Source organism: Brugia malayi (genome assembly GCF_000002995.4).
Source record: "Brugia malayi strain FR3 genome assembly, contig: Bm_v4_Chr3_scaffold_001, whole genome shotgun sequence".
Lineage (NCBI taxonomy): Eukaryota > Metazoa > Nematoda > Chromadorea > Rhabditida > Onchocercidae > Brugia > Brugia malayi.
The window spans coordinates 607,764-632,368 of record NW_025062477.1 but is presented as its reverse complement, the minus strand read 5'-3'; the positions used below and the strand labels follow the sequence as shown (position 1 = coordinate 632,368).

The window sequence follows — 24,605 nt, the reverse complement described above, 5'->3', positions numbered from 1 at the left end:
TGCAAAAAGCTTAAATAAACTTAAATTACAACATTCTTTATCAGTTGAAATTAACACCAACAAACTTTTAGAATTTTGTCACATAAACATCTGAAACAAATGATAAGTACCAAATTGTTGATAACGAATAAAGAAATCCAATTAGCAGATGAAAAAATTGAAGCGTCAACTTCAGCGAAAATAAAAATATCAATTTACAATAATTGACAGAATTCATTAAATAAAACTTGCAATTCAGGTGGAAAAACTATCAGATGGTAACAGAAAGAACAGGAACTATTTTAACTAGTTAACTTACTGATACATTTATAAAAATCTGCAGTCAGAGGAATGTCTTTGGGAAATGATAATTAAACTTGGGAGCAAAATTCATCATGTACAGTGTACCATATGCATCTTCTAATTGTAGTTAAATTCTTTACACTACCAGACTTGTTACTACAATTTAAAAACAGACTGTTACTACAATTTAAAAACTACAAATAACCCAAGAAACTGGAAGAAATCAATTCCATATTTTTCACTTAGATTGATGCTAAAAAATGTTCAAATACCATAGTCGAGCATAAGTAAAGATCAAATTTCATATAAGGAAGCTTTCTTTCCTCGATAACCACTTTTCCGCATTGTTGGTGATTCTTGCAGATTGATAAACTTTTGCTTTAGCTTTTCTATGCGACGAATTTGACGTAATTGGCGCTAAAAGCAACTTTTCGCAACTCTTTTATGTAAATGAAGATATATTTTCAAAAGATAAAAAATCTATAGAGAGATAAAGTACTGACCAATCGATATTCTCGCCAATAAAGCCAGCCGTCAACTTCTGGATCCAAATCTTCTAATTGCTTTTTTCCTTCTAATCTCAGTTCAAAAAGCCACTGTGGATACTCAGAATCGGGCAAAATTTTCGGATCTTCACCACCTATAATTAATAACTATTAAATTCAGTGCACAAATAGATCTTTTCCCCTAACTTTATTTTTTTACTCTGAAAAATGCGTGTGAATATTAATTGCTTTGGTGAAGTTGTACAGCACTGCAGAGGATATATATATAATGAATATGACATAGAAAATTTCAATGCCTACCATCAAGAAGATAATTTACACAGACATGAGTGCATAGTTTCTCGGTATTCAAATCAATGAAACTTCTATCCTCTTTTTCAGGAATAATCCTCGAACTGATTGCAGCATAATTTCTTAATGTCATTACAAGTCCTGAAATGAGAAATTTGACAAGTGATCAATTAATCGAATAATGCACTAATATTTCTTTCAGACATCAAATAATAGAATGAATCACAAGCATTAGAAGAAAAAGTAATGTAATAATTTATGAAGTGCCAACCAAATGTAAAACGAATAAATGAATGAACACAGGATAGAAGAAAATTTACAGGAATCTAAACAGTTAAGTGCTATGACTTCATAAGCAAAATTACGTCGTCAACAAGTCTTTCTTTTATTCATTAACACAGTTGATTCCGTAATTCAGATTTTTTGTTAAGCCAATAAAAACAAGACGGTAACTGTTCATTTAGGAGTTGCCTTCCCAAATTTTAAAATTTTACGAAAAAAAAAATACAAGAAAAATTTTGAAAACGGAAGCATTCTATTTTAGTCTATTTTAGATACTATTTTTTCTCTTCTTTTTTAATTCACCAAATAAAGAAATCCTTTTGCTAGTTTAAATAAAGAAAGAACAATTGCGAAAGCAATACATGTTTTCAAAAATTGCAAGCGTTAGAACTACAGTTCATATTGTTGACCATAAAAAGAAAAACAAAATTACTTACCATGTGTAAAAGGTACTATTTCAGGTGACTTGATACATCGAGATATGGCAACTATTGTTTTAGAAAGCATATTTATCCTACATTTGATATGATCATCCTGAAACGCTATCAGTTTTCAAAAAATTAAACATTAATTTAGAACTATCCAAAATAGAACAATACCTAGAAGTATTACTCCAAAATTCATTATTACATTTCTCAATTGTACACTCATAAATAAAACAAAATAATACCACCAAATATTCCCGCACACCTTGTAATCTAAGAATTCTCGAAGTGAAAGGAAAGCCTTTTTCACATTGGGTATTTCAAGACTACGGCCCACTTTGATGTGCTATTGAAACAAAACGTCTAAATTGACAAGTAATACTTGATTCGATTGCTTGAATTTCAACCTGAATTATTTAATTTAGCAATTAATCGCGATGGATTTTTGATACACTACGATAGTTTTCTAAATTTGTGAAATATGAATTGAATAAGAATAATAGAAGGTTAATTGTTTAAAGTTATTTACAATGAGAAAAAAAAAGTACATTATAAAGCGGTATTAGTTATTACAATGTTTATTATTGATATAAGCTTCTTAGATTGACATTATATTATAAATCTTCTTTATTCTACTATATATTCATTTATTTTTAGTTATATAGTTCAATCATTTGTGATATTTTCAGTACTACTTTTGATAGCTTATTTCCTCATACTGAATAACTTTTTTTTTTTGTTAGAATTGTTAAAATTTTCTTGCTAGTGACATATTTTATAACACAGTCTTGTATTCATCCTTATAGTCTGACGAATTTGCCAAGAAAATGCCCACTTAGCGATTATGTTTGCGACAGCAAAGTTGTTTATCAATCTGGAATATTTAAATTCATTTTCCATTTTGTGATATGAATTAACATCTATTGTACATGACCAAAAAAAAAAAAAACTAGTGTAAATAATCTGACTCGGGATTTTGGTTCATTTTTTATTAATGCATTTTTCACATTTTCAAAATAATTAAATTTTTGCATTAATTTTTGGTCATGTATCTCTGAACGTTTAACATTAGTTTGAATGTTTTAGATTATTTTGTGAATTTCAGTGACTTTTGGAGATGTACTTAGATAATTTCCTGACCATGTGGTATTTCAGATTTTATCATTAGCATTAAAACAGAAGAATAAACAGTAACTGATATATGACCCTTTTCGTTAATGTTCATGTTTGTTGGTGGAGAACTCTCTGATTTTAGCATTTTTTTTTTTTTTTTTTAAATTGTTTATCTCGGAATATGAAAAATCTTCAGATTCACAATACTGATGACTGACGTTGGACAAGTGGTAACACTGTATATGAGAAATGGTAAATGTATTCAGGGACGGATCAAGTCCGTTGATTCAGATAATCAAATTGTGCTCGTAGAACGGCCCTTTTTGTACGATTTCTTATTTCTCTCTGTCATTCTCAAGATATATCTGGAAAGTTTATGACAGGACCTGGGCTCGATATTTGATCTGTTGTATTGTGTAGAAAAAAATATATTTCATTTCAAAATTTTGCAGTTTTAGCAATGAATTTTCAGAGATGGTAAGCCGATGGGTGGACTTGAAAGAAAATTCCCGATCAGTTCGATTCTTTCTTTCCGGATTTTGGATGTTAGGACTGAAACAAGGAATGGAAAGGTAATATTACGAAACAATGTGGAATGGAAATAAAGAAAGGGGCTCGATCGCAAATTGAATATTTTAATAAATTCGGAACATAGACAAAGCCAAAAATGATGTTTTTGGATTATCATCAGAAGTTCATTAGATATAAAAGTATAAAGCCAGACACAGGAATCACCTGCTGTTCTTTTTTTTTTTTGGGTGCAGGTAAAAGAATGAGAGGTAAATGCTCTCATATGTTCATGTGATTTCAAATAGTTTTATTTACACGTTTCCATAACTTTGATTAGACAATTCTAATAATTCATATGTTTGTTTAGTCGAAAGTTTTTTCTGATTTTAACGGATTGCAGTATTCAGGTTATTTCTGAAGGAATTACTGCAGAATCTATAGATGCTCCTAATAATGGTGCAAGTGCGGAAGGAAGCAAAGCACGATCAGCTGAACATTCGATGAACATTCAAAAACCTTTAATTGAATTGCATGCCGCCGGTGACTTTCCATCAAAAGCAGCAAAACATATAAGGTCAGCACAACGAGCAAATTTCAAAAAGGGATCGGGTAAAGCATCTACAAGCACTCACAAGAATATTGCTACCACCGATACTGCCACAGTTCTCGCGTTCAGTAATAATCCATCACTACATACAAATCAACAGCAGTCGCCTTGCTCCTCTCCTTCTGGTTCGTCTTGTTCATCGCCAATAACCAAAGCATTGTAAGTGTGTTTTTTCTTTCTTTCTTTTTTAAGAATATGTAGTTTTTTCAATTTGATTTGACTGCTGTCGTAAATCAACAAGGACAATTAAAGGGAAGTAATTAATATTTTTAATCATATTCCGCTCATTTGGAGTATTCAGCTATTATCAGTATCTATCACTAATTTTTCTTTTTTAGATCGAAATTAAACAGTAAGCCTGGAACTCACTCAGGTGGGAAACGTTTTCCAGCAAATTGTAGTGAACCGAAATTGCTGCCATGTTCAGCTGGTCAGTCGCACAAGGCAAGACGAAGTAAACATATGCTTGTATTCAGATCTTGATTTCAAAAGAATGCCTGTTGGTACAGATTGAGATATCTTGGACGTGATTAGATGGTTTAATTCGAGTATTTTTTCTTTTTTTTTTCAAATATTAGTGAGTTACTTATTTTAAAAAAATTAATTTTAGATCGTGGGCATAGTGGGATATTGGAATCAGATGCTTTTGGTCAAAATAATCGAGATAAGAAAACAAATGAAGATCTTATTAAACCTATTGATTTTGATTTGAATGAGGATTTCGATTTTGAGAAAAATTTGGAGATTTTCAGAAATTATGTGAGTAATATTTATATTCGCTTTGATATGTTCATTTCCCAATTTTTTAATGAAATTATGATGAAGTTGTTCGTTTACACAACTTAATGATTCTTTGAAATGGAAATTGATTTTTTTCAGGTTTTTTTTGAAAATTTTATTGTCATCATTATATTAGTTATCTGTATTGTAAGCAGTTCATTCCTCATACTTAATGATATTTTTTTTTCCTGTAATTTTTTTTTCCTACCAGTTCATCGATAAATATTTTGGTATAACAGGAAAAAAATGCCAATATTTCCGAGCAGAAGGAAATCTCAGCTCTGGGGACGCAGTTTTCACAGAAGAATTACGAACATTTTGAAAATATCATTTCGGATCCATCGAGAGTTACGTCATGGACAACAAGGACAAATGATCAGTTTACTGCTGCTCGTTTTGAAAAAACAGTGGATGGACAGCGGATTCCGTTTTTAAAACCGTGTGATAAGGAAAAGTTTTTGCAGGTTACTTTCAAGTATATTTTGCTTAATTTTTATTAAACATGAACAGTTTCCGAGTTTAAAATTTTATTTAGTGTTTATTAGTTCTCCAAAATCTTTTCAAAACTGATCAAAACCATTTCTTGGTTATCTGTGCTGATTAAGGGTGGTAATCTCTTTATTTGCACTCTTCCAATTCAATCGTTGCAGAGAGCGGAACCTTATTTGGGAAGTGATATATTCCATGTAATGATCGCCGATCGTTTAATGCTGTTTATTTGGAACATTATTGATAGATAAGTTTTCTTTTTCCTTTCGAACTTTGTATTTAATAATACTCATACTACAATATATATATAATTTGTAGTTCAGGTTTAACTTGACATTGCATTATGTTCCATACAAGTTCCGAGAAAGTGATCTTTTTTTCTATCTTTAATTCTACCTTCTCTCACAGACAGAAAGCACCAAGAAAAAAAACTGTAATGTAAAGAAAAAAGATTGCAATACAGTCAAAGTAAGTAAACTTCTTGAAGGTAAAGATTATACGATGTACGAAATTTGAAGTTTTAAAAAAACATAAGTACCAAAACCTTGAAATCCAAACTATAACGAATATCTCAATAATTATTAAGATTAAACAGTTTTTTTTTTTAAAAACTGTATAATTTCATAAATTATAGGTTTGAAATAATGGTTAGTCAAATGGTTGTGTTGGACTCAGCAGCAGTTAATACTTTTTTAACGACGATGTTTTTGCGCCACATCTCAAATAGAGCTTGTCAAACAGTTGTATATTCATGCTTACTTGGGCAGTACAATTTGCCACATGTACTTCAAGTCCATGATGTACAAGAGCTTCCGAAACATGATGTTCAAGTAATTATTTTTGTTTTCATTTCTGTACATTGTATGAAATAATATAAATTCCGTAACCGAATGGAGATATTTTGTTGACTAAAATTAAGTGCTTTATATTATACATTATTAATGTTTTCAAGGTTTTGAAATTAGCTTCCAATGATGCCTGTACAGTTGGATTTTGATATTTAAATTATGTAGGCTTAATTATAATTAGCTTCATCTCTCTTCGTCACACAGTTTATAAACCGAACGAGAAATGCAAGTATAATTTTTTTTTTTTCGGATTCCTGCTTTGATTTATTATAGCTTATCGTTGTTTTGGGCCCTTTGCTTTTGGAAAGTGTCAAGAAATGGATAAAGAATTTGTGGCCGCCAGTTCATTTGATTTGTATAGAGAAACCGCCAGAGCTTATCAAAAATGAGCATATCTTGATGGTTGGTGTTGGAACTGATAACAGTGATTGTAAGTTTTTTATACTTTTGAATCTGATAAGTCCTATATTTTGGGAATATTATTAAAATGATCTCAAATTAAGTATAATTGCGTTATCTATAAAAACTGTTTCAAGCATACAATCATTATTTGTTATTATAGCCTTAAAGCAAAAGAATTCGGATGGTTTGCGCAGTATTGCAGATATTGGGATACCATTTGCTTGGATGGATGCTGATTCTGCTGCATGTCTTTCACGTGCATTTGCTACTCAAAATATTGTTTTATGTTGAAGAAATTATTGGTACAATTGTGTTGTCTCAGAAATTTTGTTTAATTTTTCTACCAAAAATTTGCAGATTGTAATTGCATTGATTCGTCTATTTTTGAGATTATAACAATTTATATTACTACCATAAATGGTTGTTTTATATTCTCAATTTCTCACCGTATCCCTGTAAAATGATAAATTAGCCTTAATTTCATTATCATATCACCTTTTTATACATTTTTGCGGTTATTTTGAATCTGGATTTCTGTTTGACTCATTAAACATAGTGCTATTTAGAAATAGTTTGACCTTTTATAATGGTCAAACGCTTAGGTCAGTTGCGTGATTCTTTAGTGTAGCAGTAACGGTGAGTCTCATCTAAGTTTTGGTGCATAAATCTTTTCTTGCATCCCTCAGTTTTATTAATGTTTTGTTGGATCTAGCAAATTCCGTTTTTTGAAAAGTATTATATCATTTGGATGGTTTGAAATTCTTGATAAAACTGAATACTCTTTAGTCTTTTTATGTTGTTCTTTTCTGCAAATTAAAAAATGCAGTTTAAATTTCTTCTATCGGATGTAATATTATTTTGTTTGTTATTAGATGATAAATAGGTTGGATATTTCCTTTCAGTTATGTTCCGGAGACTTTCTAGATCAGTTGATGGATTGAGTTAATGATTTTGCGTAGATTATATAATGGCAAATTGATTTTTTTATTTATAGTTTTATAAAATTAGTTGAATGAAATAGCAGTTAATATAAAATTTTAACAATAAGATATGCATACAACTACCAAACTATCGTAAATGAGTTGGATATCGTGCGTTACATATAAATGTCTAAGCAATTCTTGAATGTTACCAGTAATATATTTTTAGGAAAGTATAAATTTATATTGGAGATGTCCATTTCTATTTTTTTCCTAGTGAATTTTGTTAAAAAATGACTGCAGGACATTTTTCAATTTTTGCAGCGGAAGCAAATGCTACCACAACGTAAGTTCTGATTTAATTTTTAAACGATTATAAAATAAAAATATTGTTTAGTGCTTAGAAAATTTTTCAACATATAGCAATTGGTTAGGTGTTAAAATTCCAGGACAAGCAATTATTCGTTGTGGAAAGTGTTAACGCTAAGTGGCGAAGATATCTCGTCATTCTGGGAAATGTTTCTTGGAATTACGTTATGGATGGTCATTTCATATGCATTTGTTTACATTATTGTTGCATTAATTTCAATGATTATGCTACGAAATCATCCATGGATGTTTATTTATGCAGCTTCTATATTTGGTTAGTTCTTTGAATTTTATTATTTAGCTGGATTTAGTTTCTTTTTCATTTATTAAGTTTATAATTAATATTTGTCTTGTTGAAGTTTAAACTTGGTTACTTTCCATTTCTCCATTTTCTTGAACGAACTTACTCTTAGGTTAGACCATGTAATTATATATTACATCTTGATGTTATCATATTTTTTCCCTTCGTAACGAGTAAATCATTTCACTCAAAAAAGTATCTTTCCTCATAATTATACTGATATTTTTGACTTGTGGAATCCTTCAATTACTTAAGTGGTTGATGAAATTGATTAATGTTGAATTGACATGCACATATTTCCAAACTAAAAGGGGTAATCCATTCATTAGACATAAAACAGAAATTCATGTCTTTCGTTCACTTTTGATTCATGATATTCGTAATGAACAAATCTGCAGCAAATGGATAAAAAAAATAGATGAATGATGAATTACCGCTAAACTAAATGCTAGAAAATGAGGGGTCATTTCATCACAATTCGAATTCATTACTTGAAAAATTGATTTAGATATAAATCTAGTGATTTAGGTATTGAGGGTATAAATAGTTCAAATAATTTAATATTTGCTTAAATTTTATAAAACTTAGATTATTTAATAGTTCTAATTTCTTCAAGATGTCCATTCATGATAATATTTCAGGTATGGCAATATTAGGCCCTGCAACTGTTGGTGCGCTAACAAGTGCTTCAATAGCGCTTATGTTTACGTCAGCTGATAAAGCAATTAGTTGTTGGCATTGCATGGTGCTTGGTTCAGCACAAACACTTGCTGTTGTGATTATTAGCTTTTCAAGGATATTAGCTACTTTATAGTAATAATCACATCTTTTTTTTTTTCGGAATTCATGATGTCGTACTGTTTTCCTTATGGATACATTGACTTATTTTCCGATTCTAGGTTTTCCATTTGAAACACTGGAATTTCCAGATATTAATGATCAGTGAAATCTTTTTCATGCAGGTTTACATGAGAATTTTATAGTGTAACTATTTTTTACTCTTATTTCCTTTTTTCTTTATGATTCTTGGAATTTCAGAATTGTGTTGCGAGGTTTTTCGGTGTTTACAAAGAATGATGAAAGCTCCTGCAGGTAGAAAGTGGAAGCTAATAAAATTATTTATGTCTTCAAATATTGTTCAAATCGGGAGAATCATTAATATTTAAAAATTGTAGATATATACACAAATATGTATATAAATATGCAAATATGTATATAAAGTTTCCCTCTTCATTTTTTTATAAGCGTTATAATGATATGCTAAGTTCTGTGTTCTGATTTTCCATTTTCATTCCTAATTTGTCGTTATATGTTTTTGTTTCTGTTGGACTTTTTGCTGATTTGCTCAATTTTCTGCCTCCTTTTTTCTCGTTTTTACAAGAATGTGTGTTCATTTAAGAATAGTTTTTAGAATAATTTAAGGAAAATGAAAATGTAAAATTAAACATCATTCAAATGAAACATTCATTGCTGGGTTATGGAAAAATTCCTAAGTTAAATTAATCCACTTATCAACAGTGAATTATGTTTTGGAAATATTAATTTGTGTTTCTAACTCTTTTTGTAGTTGTAATTTGTGTTTCTAACTCTTTTTGTAGTTGTAATTTGTGTTTCTAACTCTTTTTGTAGTTGGATGATAGTCAGGACCATACCGGGAGTGTGAGGTTAATTGTATTATTTCGAAAAAAAAAGAAATCTCTGCAAAGAAAAATCATTTAATGTCGCCTCGTCCTCTTGCTTTTGACTTAATTACATTAGCTTCATAATTGGTTGACTTTAATTTTGCAACATAATTACAGCACAGGTATCTTTAACATCGCCAATATATTGTAAATAATTCTATATTGTAAATAATTCTGATCAGTAATTAAATCAGCTTTTTTGGGTAAATAAACTTTTTAACATTAAACGTTGAAATGTATCAAGAAAGTATTATTCGAGGAAACATTCCATCCACGAACCAATGTTGTTTTTGAGAATCTAAGCTTGATATTACCCACTAAGAGTGGAGCGTATGACTTTAAAAGAGTTTAAAGGACTAAAATGGGACATTTAATTTCTTAAATATTTCCTCCCTTGCTTTATATGGATTTCATTTGCAACAAAGCTTTTCTTCCCCTCCACCAGTCGGTCGGAGATGTTGTATTTTACGAATAAAGATTAATTCTTAGTGAATTTCTAATTTCCTGCTATCCAGTTTTCGGAAGAAATCATTTCAGATTTTTCAATGCTTTAAAAAAATCAGTCCTTGATAGAAATTAATTCTGTAATTTATTTCATTATAGACAGTATTGGATGTTGTCCGAATTTTGTTCTGAGTGCGGCACAGTGCTTCCAATACCAGCTACCGCTCCCGTTACCATTACGTGTAGCTACTGCCGAACGCAATGGCATATCAAACGTTAGTATTTCTGGCAATCATTGAAACATGAAATTGTGATCAACATTTTAAATACTTCCTACGCTAGGGCTATTTGAATTATTGAAATCTTACTGTCACAGAAAATCAAAATTAGATGTGCCGGAAATGGGCTGCTAACTTCTTTACTCAATATAAACAATTCTTAATTACATAATTATAAAATAACCAGAAATATTGGACTAAGCATCTCACAAATATAGTCCTACTTGACTAAAGAAGCTTATAGTGTTTACCGGTAATTCCTCATCGACATATTTGCAGCTATTCGAAACAAACTGGTGTATAGGTCCGAGAAAGTATACCAGAATCGTGTGCTGAATGCCAACGAAGGTGCACTGGAAAACCCTGTTGTTGATAAAATATGTGATAAATGTGGCCATGGCAAGATGAGTTATGCATGTAGACAAACACGATCTGCTGATGAAGGACAAACAGTATTTTATATGTGTTTGAAATGCAATTATAATATGGTGGAAAATGCATGAAAATATAAATTTATATGTAGTAATTCGTGTTATCAAAAACAGAGCGACGACAATAATATATAATTAAAATAAAGAGCTCTTTTTTCAAAAAAAAGCTATGAAAATTGGTATGAAACGAACCCGAATTAATGCGTAAAACTTAGAAAATATTTAATAAAATAATATCTCTAATATTTAATCCCTCTTTTCCCAAAGTGCAAATTATAAAGTCATTCCCTTTCTTCCCGAACTGCAAAATATTAGATCTTCCCTCCTTTCCCCATAACACAAAATATACACTAGAGACTGCTATAATGGAGCTAAGCCAATAAAAAAGAGTACTATGATTTAAAGCTTTAGCATCTTCGAATTCCAAAATTTTATCAATCTGAAGAAAACTTTGGAAGTCATTATTTAATCGCACTTCTGAGTTACGATTTGGTATGACGAATATGGCTGTCGGTGCCGTAAATGTGAAACTAAACGATAGAACAAAAAAACTATTATACCCAAAGCAACCACAATATAACTACCAATAACAGTTTTCTCATTCGGTAGAAAGCACTTGTTGACCTGAATATCATCGGGCATTACGGTGACAAGAAGAAAAGCAGGTTGTGGGATATTTCGCCATGAAAACGATGATAGTGTCCATTCATTCATACTGTACGGTGGTGGCCACCTACAACTTATATAAACAGCAATACTTTCGGAATCACTGTTCCAGAACATATCCAACAAACGTGCTTACTACTTGAAAAAAGCGACTTTAAACATTATGAATTCTTAACATTTTGAAATGACGAAAAGTTTTGTCCAGTGAATCCACAAATTATGCAGATTTCAAAGAGAGCTAAAAAATATGCAATTAGAACTTAATATGCAGATATTTTTCATGTGTACGGATTTTTTATGATGACGTATATGAAAGAGATTTGTTGTGAGGGTATGATTAATTCAAAATTTGAAAATAGAACTCACCAAGTTCGACAACTATAATGTGCATGACCATTAAAAACAGCACGAGGTTTCAACTTTTCCAAAATATACTGGGATGAAGCATTGGAAAGACAATCAATGCCAACATGAAAGCGATTCGATTTCATTGGTTCCGGAGCTGCATCATAGTCATCCGGGCAGTTCGCATCACTTTCCCTAAACTTCAAAATTTATATAAAAGTTGATTTCTTTTTTTAAATCTTCACAAATACTTATAATTTTGAATTCAGTAACACATAAGAAATTTTCATTTGAAAACAACTATTAATACAAAAAAAAGGGAAAAAAATTCGGTCAAATGCGTACGTATCTGATGATAATGACAGACAGGAACTAAGAGTTATCCGAAGACAAGATGAACATAAATTTGTCAATCGTATTTTGTGATAAGCTAAAACGAATTTAAGAAAAAGAAAAAAACTCTGATTTGATAATTTAGGAAGAAAAAAAACTTTGAATTTCATTGAAATTTACCTATACAATGGAAAGTGAAGTAGCAGAACAGGTCTTGATTGTGTATTACATATTGTTACATTTTTGGTGCAATCAAAACTTCGACTCAGTTCCTCAATTTGACGTTCGGTGGAGGTGCAGAGGAAACAACCATCACGTTCAAGTGTCATCGAATTTAGCAATACAAAATGATTCCCACCGATAACAATGTGATCAGCAAATGACCGTGAAAAATGTTCGGACAGAAACCGGAGTCGTGCTGGACTAATCCTGTTAGATAAAGCTTTTGGAATTATATTTGGATTAAATTTCTGAAAGCTTTTTTAAGATCTCAAATGCTGAAGGATTACAAAAATAGCATTTCTCAAATTTTCCGGCACTAGAAAATAAAAACAGTGCGCTGTTTTATTTTGTTCCATTACCATTAACAAACTAACGCCAGTCCTACTGGATCTCAAAAAAACCAGATAAAAAAAAATTAGATAATTGGAAAAAAACATACGTAATTGGCTTTAATTTAAAGTCCTCAAAATTTGACACGCTTAATATTAAAAGAATACAAAACATTATGAAGCTTACTGATCATGAAATCCAATATCATGATTACCCAGAATACACTGTCTCTCAACATCTCTAGGTACATAAAAAAGTTCGTTGAAACGATTTATATTATTCGTAAGTTCCTGCTGATTGCTTATGGTACCTTCATCAAATATATCGCCTGAAATTCTCTCTTTCTCTCTCAAAATCATCTTAAAAATCTTTGATTCATTAGAAAAAATCAAAAAATTCCTTTACTTATTTTCTTACAAATTCCTTCTCTTATGGACAAATACGATAGAAAATAATCTGATCGAATCTTTCAGAAAACAAAAGTATTTAAAAAAGAAAAACAATTCGGATGACATATTTACTCAAAACCAATCAAACTATTATCTGCTTCATGCAGTCTTGGGTGATTCGTCTATCATTTGAAGTATATGAATTTCAAACTATGCTAAGGATGCTGTCGCCGCCAATTATAGGAGTTAATAAATCTTGTTCTTATTGTCCTTTTGATTGCATATTTAAAGACTGAACATTTATATATGAATTTAAAATTATAATATATATTTGAACAAATCTAAAAAGAAAACGGCATGTGGATGCATTAATGATACGGCTGACTGAAACGATCGATGCATTTGCCATTCCCTGAAAAATAGCAAAACCAAGCATAATATGGCTCATCCTTCTTTGCAGCTCAAGTGTAAATATTTAAAGTAAACATAACTGAATCAGAAGTATTGAAAACTTATTATGTGGATGAAAATTGTATGGTTTTTTGAAATTGAACAAAATGGAGTAAAACTGAACTTCTAAGAATTCTAATACTTTTAAACATACTTCAATAAATTTATAGTATATCCATTGAATTTCTGAAAGCTATTGTAGTTCAAGGTTGCAAACATTTCTATTAAATCATTTCATGTTATTAACTTTACTTGGATTAAACACTACTCACATTTAATGCAACTATTACTTTCACTTGCCCAATCAAATATCAATTTTTGTCCACCATCTTATCCACTGCATATTTAGTGCATAGTAAATTAGACTTTAGTACCCAACCTTTCTCTTGTCTTTTAAGTTATCCAGACATTTCTAATTTTACATATTGATGCAGCTAACTTCCTGAATGCAACTTTATCTTTATGTAAACAATTTCACGTCCAAAAAAATTAATTTCAACATCCTGTTCTTGTAATAAGAAATGGAAGATAGTGGAACGGAAATTTGCGTTTTTACTTTCATGAAATTCTTCTTTAACTCTGATCTTTACACAGAGAATAAAAAAAAGGACAGGAAAGCGAACCGCCTCAACTTGTCGAACCAATGTCCTCGACGAGGTCCGAGGAGATGAATATCGGTTAAAATCATTACTCTCGTCTCTTCTTTCTGTTCATGTTCTCGCGATGGCAATACAGGCCACGAACATGTCACATAGATTGTTATGTAATATATCAAATACTCATTGTAAAGGACAATAACAAAAATAGCCAATGGGACATACCATAGCGCCCCAAATCGTTCACACATCACCGCCTTTTGCATTTCTTCTGGTGATGTAGTGGACAAGATTTTACGCAGTTCGCCATTAAATGTTGGCAGCAATTGTTAAATAAGAAAGTTTATTTTAAGAGAAATGGAACTATGAACTTGTCACCTTAGGATGTACGGTAGGTTTATGAGTAATTAATGTATTCCATGTTTTATTCTATCGATTACTATAACAATAACAGTAGTTTATCCTATTTTATATATGTATTTGATAAATAAATCCAATAATGGAATAATATGACATTGATGATTAACAGTACAACAAAGCATAAAATGATAAAAGAATTACATTTACATATATTTATATCATAGTTTTAGTTATCGCATTCATTCTATGCAAAACATTCATCATAAGAGGATTAAATGTTATTATTTTTTTTTTTCATTTTTGATCTCAATGAATTTTCAATTTCCATTCTATAAAATATTAACATAAAATGAGTGTACGACAAGATTATTTAGCTATGTGATATAGAGTAAAAAGGGTAAACAAAAAAAAAAGAAATCATTTCATAATTTCTCTGTTATTTAAAATTTCTCTATTACTGATTCTTTTTACTATTAAATGTAAGAAATGTAGATAATTAAATGGAGAAATATCTCTTTTTATTCTTAGATTTTTCTAGACAATTATTTAGAACAATGGAGAAAATTCTTTTTCTAACTACTTTGTGACATCATCGAGATTTTTTATCTTTTCTCGTTCCGTTTACCTTACCATTTTCTCCTCTCTTCTGTCAAATCTTTATTGTTATTTTATAAATTTTAAATGTAGGTAAAGAAGTTAATTAATGTATGAATAACAGTGTAGCACAATTTTACAAAATATGGTAGACTCACCTGTAATCCACCGTTGACATGGCACAGTGTCACAGCGTGAAGCATTCTTTGTCATCTGATTTCGAATAGATTTGGAAACAGAAATCCGTTCCTCTTAGCTTCAGTTCATACTTATCATCAATAATAGCCCAATGTTCAGAGCACGGACGAGGAATGTAGTAAATTCATCATTAGCTATTGATATCTTATCATATCACTTATTTAAAACTGGAATCTAATTACAGGGAATATAACAGTAAGTGAGATCTATTCATGCTTGCTTGTCGATCTTCCAATCTTTTCTTTGTCATAAATCAAGTTGCATCAAAATATTTATGCTTAAATGGAATAGCAGTAGAAAATAAATGATTCATATTCATTTACTAATATTAATTTATTTATGATATACTAATATAATTGAATGGAATTCATCCATAAGTAAAGTACTTTGATCCATTATAATAAATATTTAGAGAATTCATTTGGATTTGGTTGGGAATTGATGCATATTTTGTTAAATTAATGAATGGTATATTAATTAGTAGTGCAAATATCAGAGTACATTTAATATGGATCTTCCTTCTCTTTTGATACATTTTGATAAAAAGATATTAGCTGTTCTTTCGATATTTAAAAACTTTACCGCGACATTTTGATCTGTTTTTTTTTAATTAAAAAATAGGAATAAAGGGAGAAAATAAGAAGTAGGCATATGATAATACTGGGGGATCAAAATGATTTGGACTAAGCATGATGACCAAAAAATTAACAACTATTACTTGCCAGGCCATATTTTTCTCAAAATTTAATTACGTATCATTACGTACGCTGCGCTGAACAAAGGAAGTACGCTGTTGAGTAATTTCAATTATTAGGTTCATACTTAGAAAAATGGACCAAAATAATGAAAAATAATAAATTATAATTGGGTCCATACTTAAAAATGAATCAGATTATCTAATTTAGGAATGTTATTGCATCTTAAATTGTTGTCAAATTATTAGAGTAATCCTTTTACACCTTATTATCATTTTTTTTTTTTCTTTAAAAAATAATTGGAAAAGTTGATTTTGCTCCCAAAAATTGTTTTTGAAATTTTTATCAGGTATTCCAAGTAGCGCTTTTTTTTGCACATTTTACATTAAAAATTTAACTTTTAATGTGAACTGTTTGTCATTTAAAAAATTAGTAATTTTGACAGCACTCAAAAAAAATTTCCTTTTTCTTTTTGTCTCAGATTATGCTGACAGAAATATTCCAGAGATATTGTCTCTGATTTGTTTACATTCTTTTAGTAGCACAACTGAGGTTTTAATGGAAGATAAAAGAAAAAAAAATGTTTGACCAAAACTTTAATAAAACGAAATTATAAAAAAAAAAATTAAATTATACTTCTTAAGATGATGCGATTTTAAGCAAAACAACTATTCTAATCATTTTCTTTGTGATTTTTTTTTTTCTTTAAGCTATCTTTGTAATTTTTTTCTTAAATTATCATCTAAATGATATGATAGCTTTTCAAACATTTTAATTTACTTTCAATTAGCTATGCTAATTTTCGAAATTTCTATATAAAAAGAAAAAAGTCATTTTGATCAATTTTTAGATAGCTTATGCGGTTACATTGATGCATTGTACGAATATTGCTGAAATGTGTAAATGAAATTATTGGAAGAGTTTTTCGTTATTTTCATCCTTATTAAAAAAGAAAAAAAAAAAAACTTTCACATTTAGGCAAATAATTACTTTATTTTTTAATCTAAATTTATTCTTAAATTATTAATAATTTGAAGTTTAGCAACAACAACAAAAAACAGCGATGTCCATGCATACATATCAGCGAAACGTCTCGCTGGAATGATACGTTCACTTAAGAAAGAAATTATCAATGAGTTGAATATCTGGCAAAATACTAATGCTGAAAATTGCCAGTTGAAAATTGATATTCATCATTTTCAGGAAAAGTAATTAGTAATTGTCAAATTTGCAAAACAAAAAAAAAAAATTAAAAAAAAAAAAAAAAAAAAAAAAGAAGAAATTTCTTAAGTTTTAGTTTTTTTGAACTTTTCTAGAAAAAAATTTTTAACTTAACAAATTTAAATGATATTTGACATTGTGCATATTTCTTCAATTTAACCATCTTATAATTTTGGATATAATAATTATTTTTGCTTTTTTTCTACCATTAAAATTTATGTCTTTAACATTGGTATTATCAGGAATAATGATTAGATCAATTAGAATTCATTAAAATACTTCGTTAATCAATCATGATTGATCAATATATTTAGCATTAAATAATTCTGATTTGATCTGTTTGATCAATTTATTGCTTTTGCTACGATTTGAAATATGTTCACTATGAAATTGAATTACGATTATAATTTGAACACATTGTCTTATATAGTGTCACATCTTATCAAGAAATGCAGAAAATAATTTATAAAATGAATATGGATTTTTTAGACTTAAAGAATTAAACATTTTATGCATTAACTGTGAAACGTCCAATGCTGAAATTGAACATCGGAAAAAACGATACTCGGAACAGTTAACAAAAATTTCTAAATTAATTTCTGAGCAGGTCTTTCTTTTCAGTTATTTGTAATGTATCATTTTTTCTTTTCTTACTTACTAAAAAGATTGTTTTAAATGATTGTAAAATTAAGTATGTCATTGAACGTAAATATAAAACACTAACATATTAGTTTTTTAAGAAAACTTAATATAAGGACCATCATATAAATATGGTTTAAATGATTAAATTGACAATGAACTTTGAAGTGTTAAACTTAGTAATTATTTATAAAGAATTTCGATGCTGCTAACTGGGCAATAATTTTGGATGAAATGGCATTTGCAAATCGAGAATTATTCGAGATATTACTGTCAACAGCTACTGTAGAACGACGAGCACTTCAGGTGAACTTATCATTTTGGATCAGCTAATGTATTTAATTAAGACATTCAATTCGGTAAATCAATTGATATCCGTTCTATAAGTATGAATAAAAGAAAATTGATTTAATTTCAGTTGGAAACAGCTGAGGAAGACAAATATAGAAATACGTCAGAAAGACTTAATTTAAGACGAATCGAATTGCGTCAAGAATTATATTCTCAAATGAATAATTATGAATCGTTGAGAGAACAAATTAATCAAACTGAAAGTAACTTAACAAATCTTCAGAAAGCTATTGATGTATATGATGCTGAATATTGGCAATTAAATGATGCAGAACATAAGTAAGTATGAATATTTGAAAGTATTAGTATACAAATTCGATTTTTAATTTTGACTCAAATTAGGAACAGTGTAGTTTTTCGACTGATTATCTCTCATTAATAATGAAAAAATATATATATTTATATGAATGATTTCTTTTCTAGTCTACAATCTCAAATTTTTCAACTACAAGAACTTCTGCGTCATTCTCGGCGTCATCGTCGCTTCAATTCAACTAGCGAATCATCCTCTCCACTTACTGATACTGCTGATAAGAATGAAAGTGAAGAATATAAAAGTGATGAGTGTTTAATAACGAAACGAAAATTCAATACAACAATTCCGCACCGTAACATATCAAAGGTTACTTCCTGATACTGCTGGTAATACATGAATAAATGTATTTGAAGATTGGACTTGAAATTCAAAGTGGAATTTTACGAGTGGAGTTATTTGTTACGAATTTTATTTTTCATGAATCAAATTCAAATCCTTTTCTTATATCTGTCTTAGTTGATGAATAAAATAAAGTATCGGTGTTTTAGTGTTTGAAATAAGAGTATTGGATGCAAATAATTACTTCTCTAACTCTCCAAATTTTACAACCAATTTCAGAAGGGGAATTTTGATATCACAAACGCTAAGAGTAAATGTCAAGTATTACCGAAAACAACGCCAGATACAAAGGTTAATGTTAATTAAAAGTTAATGTTTGGTGATAGGTTCAAGTCCAAAAAAAATGCTGTACAGTCAAAAATGGATAGTAAATCTGAGTTTGAAAGTTCATCACTTCGTGGGAAATCATTTCAATCAGAATCAACGGTGAGTTCACATAGGATAAGCTTTTGTAATATTTCTTTCAGAAAATCATGTTCCAAAAATTTTTTAAATCTGACCACAATTCTGCTAACTGATTAAAAAAAATTTGTATCACATGATCATACCTGTAATCTTAATTTTGCATCGAAAAAATTGAAATTACAGAGAAAACAAGTAGCAGATGAAACATCAGATTCAAGTTCCAATATTCGATCCGACTTTATGTGGAAGAAGAAGGAAACTGATTCAAAGCTAAATCAACCAGTATCACCAACTTCATCGGTACCCTCCAATACATCTTGTTTCCTCGTTCAGCATCATAAATCACCATCCAAACTTAAATTAATGATAATTCTACTAAAATTCTATGAAATATTGGAATTATATGCATTGGATTTCGAAGAAGTATTCTATATATTAAAATTTGAATTTTTAAAAATTTTTCCACTTTTCTGGAAATTAATAATTCTAAAGTGAATAGTAGTAAAAATTATCATCCATTAATTCAGTTATTTTAAGTAGTTCAGAAATTCGCTAATTTTTATAATTACAAGAAATCACAATATCAAAAGCAGATTCAACAGAAAGATTCAAACTGGTCATCATCGATGGAATCTTTCAAAACGACACCATCACAAACGATGACAACTGAAACTGTAAGATTTAAGAAATTATTTCATGTAAACATATGTTGTGTTTTATTTGTTTAGATTTTGAAAAAACCGTTGCTAAGGAAAATTTCAATTATAAAACTTTTCAATTTTTGATTCAAAAAAATCAATAATTCTAATTTTAAAATAATTAGCGCTGTTTATATTACAAGAAGAAATAATAACAGTTAAAAGATCATGTTAGTATTCAAAATATCCAGAAAACCAAAAAAGAAAACCAGTATTCTGGACTGATCAAACTAACCGGAATCACTGTTCAGCAACCGAAACGTCAGAAATCACGGATAGATCTGAAAAAAAGGGGAAAAATCAGTGGAGGAATGAACAAAGGAACAGTGAATGAAATTGGTGATAACCAAGAAAGTATTACTGATTTTCAAAGTAGTGAAGAAAATAAAATTATCGATTCAAGTAAATCTAGCAACTTTCTGATTTCGGATGACGAAACAACCGATTTAACATCTGAATCCATTTCACTTTCGGATGCATTACCATCAAAAACTAATATCATATCACCGATAAGCAGTATTACTAAAGATCAGGTAAAGAAGGTATTTTAATGAATATTATAAGTAAAACACAAGTAAAATCTTACATTAGACTATTGGATCAGTTGTCATAATTTCCGTTTTAATAGAATACTATTGTGCTAGGTCGTTCAATTTAACATTCTTATCAATAACTTGTCATATACTTGTCAATTACAATCTGCTTATAGTATTAGTACAAATTGTTTCTCTAAAATGATTTAAATATAATTCAGACCATAAAGACCTGAAAAGTTTACTGTAATTTCTAACCTAAATCTGATTTTATGCATTTTTTAAGGAAAAATAAAAATATCGCAGTTATAAAAAGCAATATTATATGCATGCATTTTTATTCTAAGAGTTTTTTATTTATTTTTTTTTTCGTTGTGCAAATCTTTCAAATTATTAGCAGTAGCTTTGAAATGAGTACGAAACTATTTGAGCTAATTACGCTAATAAATAATAATGTAATGCTTTTAATAGTAAATTTTCAACAAATTTTAATCTAACAATCCATTAGCGCTTTTTTTTATTTATGCTAACGAATTTAATTACTCAAATGTTTTGTCAGATTAGTCACCACTTTCTTCGGTAGCAATCATGAAACTTTTCTAAATTCATCAGTTAGCAAGATTTCAATAACTTACTAATTATTTAATTTCAAGCGTAATTTTTTCTGATATATTTTAACACTTAAAAAAAATCAATTAGCTTTTTTTACAATCTTAAATTATTGGAAATGCGCAATGTTTACCGTCAGTTAGGCAGTTACCTTCATCAGTAAGCATAAAATCTTTCCAAGTTTCTTTTTTTTTTTCTCATGCTTGAATAAATTCATCTTATATTTCGAAATATTTACATATATATATATATTTATTTATTTACTCATTCATTAGTAAGCTCTGTTGCTAATACTTTAATTATAATTTTTAAATGAAAGTTAAAACGCATATGATTTACAAAACTTTCGATCAATCAATGATGTAATTTGTTATTTTTAAAGTTATGAATAATCAATTTGTTTTCATACGGAAACGCAATATTATTTATTTAGCAATTATGTAAAAAAACTTTTGTAAATAATTTTGTGAGAATTTAATTCGTTTAATATTAACGAGAACTTACAGTTATCTTCGTTATCTGATAATTCATCTGGACAGGAAACAAAATTTCGGCAGCCATCTCATATTTCAGAATCAGAAAACAGTTCTGAAATATCAACAAACAGTAAGCATTTTATAAGTCGCTCTATGATGGATATACAAATAGGAGATGATAATGATAATGATAATGATTTTCGTTTTAAGAACCAATCTTCCTAATATTTATTTTACCTGTAATAGTAGTAACTAAGAGCTTTTGCTTCTTTAATAATTATAATTTCATTTTAACGACGAATCATATGATTATCCATAATCAAATTCTCACTTTCATCGCTTTCAATAATCTTTCTTTCTTTTTTCAAAAAAAATTTTAGAAATTCCTCACTGCATTACAGTGCAACAAAATAGGAAGTAAATTAGTTAAAGAAGTGAAATTCCCAAGTTTCTACTCATTTTTCGCCTAAAAAATTTGCTTCTTACTTGCAAAAGAAACATTTTTTTATTTTTATTGAAACTGTTTTTTGCAATTATGAAACTTCCGGCAGCCTTACTTTCAATTACTTTGAAAATAATCAAAAATTATTAGCATTAAATTATCATACGTAATTTTAAAATGTGGAAACATATGATATTAATTAGATTTCATATAATTAGTACGGTGCATATTTTATTGCAGTGTTAATAATATTAATGAAATACAGAATAATTATAACCAAAACAAATATAGCTACTAAAAGTGTTTAAATTTACTATCAAATCAAATGTTTAAGTTCACAAACTAACATATATTTACTTAACCAAAAATTTATTTATTGTTAAGCTAATGATTTATCACAACAACAACAACAACGACAACAATTGATGCGTCAACCGTCTTACAATCAATCGCTAAATCAGGGTTTGTTGATATCGACTGAAAAAGCTGAATTTAAGTATTACCAGTCACTTTTGAAACAAGGATAGCGGCATGAGACATATTACCTAGGGATATTATCCATTACCATTAACATATTCTTTGGGTCAATGACCTCTTTCCGGTCACATCCTGAATGATCAGGATGATCTGTGTAACATACAAAGATCAATCGAAAAGATCTCTGACTGACTGTTAATTCAAACATGCTAACAGTAATTTTCAAACGATGATACTATTTTATAATCCATCGAGAGTAGCAATAAAATATATTGAATAATTAAAATGATAATCTATTCACTTGCACTAAGTATATTATTTAACATAGAGTTGTTTAACATGTCAATACAGTAGCTTTATGCTTAAACCATGCATTTATTAGCATAATTTCAGTGAAATCTAATGAGCGACAATCGAGAAGCTTATCGTTACTAAATCATAATGTTGAATTATGGGAGGAAATCTCGGAGAGAGCATTTTTCCGCGATATTGACAACAAAACTTGAATTTTAATATATTATGCAAATATTTTCATTGATTTTTATCTCTGTTCGCATTTTAACATTGTTGGTTACAATTATCCCATTTTAAAAATGAATAAATTAACAATGAATATGCTCTTTTTTCTATCAATATGAATTTTTCCCGGTTTTTGGAAAAAAACAAAAACTAATTTTAGTATATTATAGTGAAATATGAATTGGAAAATTCTGACATAAGTGAATTAAACTTCTTTACACAAAAATTACTGTCAACTGACTGTGTGGAAACCACCGATAACAATATTATAACATATAACATAACAGGTTAAAGTTATTAATTATATGATAAATGACCTATCGGTTATTTTTCCACTTTCAAAATATTCCGCTTCTGAGCATTCATTCATCTCATTTCACAAAAAAAAAAAAAAAAATTCACAGGGTGCTTCAAATAAAATGCATCAAAATTTAAATGATATAAAATATCGAAGTGGAATTCTAGGAATAAATTTTTGGGGAACAAATTCTTTTGATAACTGATTTTTCACACATAGCATTTATTTTTTTTAATAAAAATCTGAATTAATATTAGTACTGAATTGTTCTCACAAGGAATGCTTAAGTATATCAACGATACTATTTGTTTGCCTTTTTTCCATTAATTATCTCACGGTGATTTACCTTTTCTCCTGTGCATATTTTCAAGGAAATGCAGAAATTGCTTATAACCTTTCAGCAAAACTCTATTTTATTCAATTTTACAGCATCAAAATCGGCTTTGTCTCTCTACCGAAAAACAAGCCCCGATACCTTCAGATAATCATATCTTTTTAAAAGTCAATATTTAGATTCAGTTATAACCGTAATAATCTCAAGTTATAAGTAGTCAACCATAAAAGTGAGTACTTAGATAACCACTTGCTTTTAATTATGTTTCTTTCTTCCTTTTTAATTAAGTAATTTCATTTCTTAATTTGAAATGTTAGAATTCATGATAATTCAAAATGTTTGCATTTTGAATATTAAAAATATTAACTAAAGTTAAATTTCTTTTTAGTAATTTCCAAATTCAGAACAACAGAGAAAGATTATCTACTGATAATATGATTGTTCGTTATTACTGTATCGTTGCACTATTTCTAATATTACCTCTAAACTGCCATGAAGGAAATGCGACAAATGTATTTGACATAAGAGACGAGCAGCATATAATAATTAAATATACAGTAGTTGCGGTATTTTCTTTTCTCGTGCTATACGGTATTATTAGCAATTTTCTAATGATTACCGTATGCTACAGTCGGAACAATCTTTACAGTCGTCCATTCACTCTTATCGTATCTCAGATTATTATTTCAGTATTAGTAAGCTTTATTCCATATGTGATTATCCTGTTGCCTGGAATATTACTGAGTAAAAAATATGGTAAGTTATTTTATTTTTATAATTAATTATGTTTTTTTTTTTTTTTTTTTTTTT

At 29.0% G+C, this 24,605-nt stretch overlaps 6 protein-coding genes across 8 annotated transcripts; 4 read left to right on the top strand and 2 right to left on the bottom strand.

Moving 5' to 3' along the window:
- Positions 1–576: 576 nt before the first annotated feature.
- On the bottom strand, positions 577–1,868 carry Bma-mrpl-54 (SD09147p, putative; the record flags this gene model as incomplete). Of its 2 annotated transcripts, XM_043079596.1 has the most annotated exons (4): positions 577–699; positions 786–922; positions 1,089–1,220; positions 1,799–1,868. In XM_043079596.1, the coding sequence occupies 4 exons, from the start codon at positions 1,866–1,868 to the stop codon at positions 577–579; spliced, it is 462 nt and encodes a 153-aa protein (XP_042935530.1). The 2 variants fall into 2 exon arrangements, with proteins under 2 accessions (XP_042935530.1, XP_001893047.1); XM_001893012.1 differs by lacking the exon at positions 1,799–1,868 and having other exon boundaries at positions 1,089–1,212.
- Positions 1,869–3,108: 1,240 nt separating this feature from the next.
- Positions 3,109–6,826, top strand: Bma-edc-3 (T-cell receptor beta chain ANA 11, putative; the record flags this gene model as incomplete). The annotated part of the gene is made up of 11 exons (XM_043079595.1): positions 3,109–3,224; positions 3,372–3,471; positions 3,817–4,175; positions 4,355–4,470; positions 4,627–4,775; positions 5,036–5,260; positions 5,447–5,508; positions 5,730–5,753; positions 5,920–6,115; positions 6,407–6,563; positions 6,696–6,826. The coding sequence occupies 11 exons, from the start codon at positions 3,109–3,111 to the stop codon at positions 6,824–6,826; spliced, it is 1,635 nt and encodes a 544-aa protein (XP_042935529.1).
- A 922-nt stretch (positions 6,827–7,748) lies between these two features.
- On the top strand, positions 7,749–8,939 carry Bm4073 (T-cell receptor beta chain ANA 11, putative; the record flags this gene model as incomplete). The annotated part of the gene is made up of 3 exons (XM_001893014.1): positions 7,749–7,801; positions 7,905–8,098; positions 8,767–8,939. The coding sequence occupies 3 exons, from the start codon at positions 7,749–7,751 to the stop codon at positions 8,937–8,939; spliced, it is 420 nt and encodes a 139-aa protein (XP_001893049.1).
- A 1,481-nt stretch (positions 8,940–10,420) lies between these two features.
- Bma-rpoa-12 (conserved hypothetical protein,hypothetical protein) lies at positions 10,421–11,032 on the top strand (the record flags this gene model as incomplete). The annotated part of the gene is made up of 2 exons (XM_001893015.1): positions 10,421–10,526; positions 10,809–11,032. 2 exons carry the CDS (start codon positions 10,421–10,423, stop codon positions 11,030–11,032), a joined length of 330 nt encoding a protein of 109 aa, XP_001893050.1.
- A 393-nt stretch (positions 11,033–11,425) lies between these two features.
- On the bottom strand, positions 11,426–14,542 carry Bm1843 (the record flags this gene model as incomplete). Of its 2 annotated transcripts, XM_043079594.1 has the most annotated exons (5): positions 11,426–11,693; positions 11,993–12,166; positions 12,485–12,733; positions 13,043–13,194; positions 14,288–14,542. In XM_043079594.1, 5 exons carry the CDS (start codon positions 14,540–14,542, stop codon positions 11,426–11,428), a joined length of 1,098 nt encoding a protein of 365 aa, XP_042935528.1. The 2 variants fall into 2 exon arrangements, with proteins under 2 accessions (XP_042935528.1, XP_001893051.2); XM_001893016.2 differs by lacking the exon at positions 14,288–14,542 and having other exon boundaries at positions 13,043–13,215.
- A 2,697-nt stretch (positions 14,543–17,239) lies between these two features.
- Bm12786 (T-cell receptor beta chain ANA 11, putative) lies at positions 17,240–23,150 on the top strand (the record flags this gene model as incomplete). Its single annotated transcript, XM_043079593.1, has 12 exons — positions 17,240–17,346; positions 17,849–17,966; positions 18,194–18,304; positions 18,417–18,628; positions 18,773–18,971; positions 19,224–19,295; positions 19,593–19,709; positions 19,982–20,083; positions 20,359–20,640; positions 21,756–21,855; positions 22,552–22,629; positions 23,038–23,150. 12 exons carry the CDS (start codon positions 17,240–17,242, stop codon positions 23,148–23,150), a joined length of 1,611 nt encoding a protein of 536 aa, XP_042935527.1.
- Between the last annotated feature and the right edge of the window lie 1,455 nt (positions 23,151–24,605).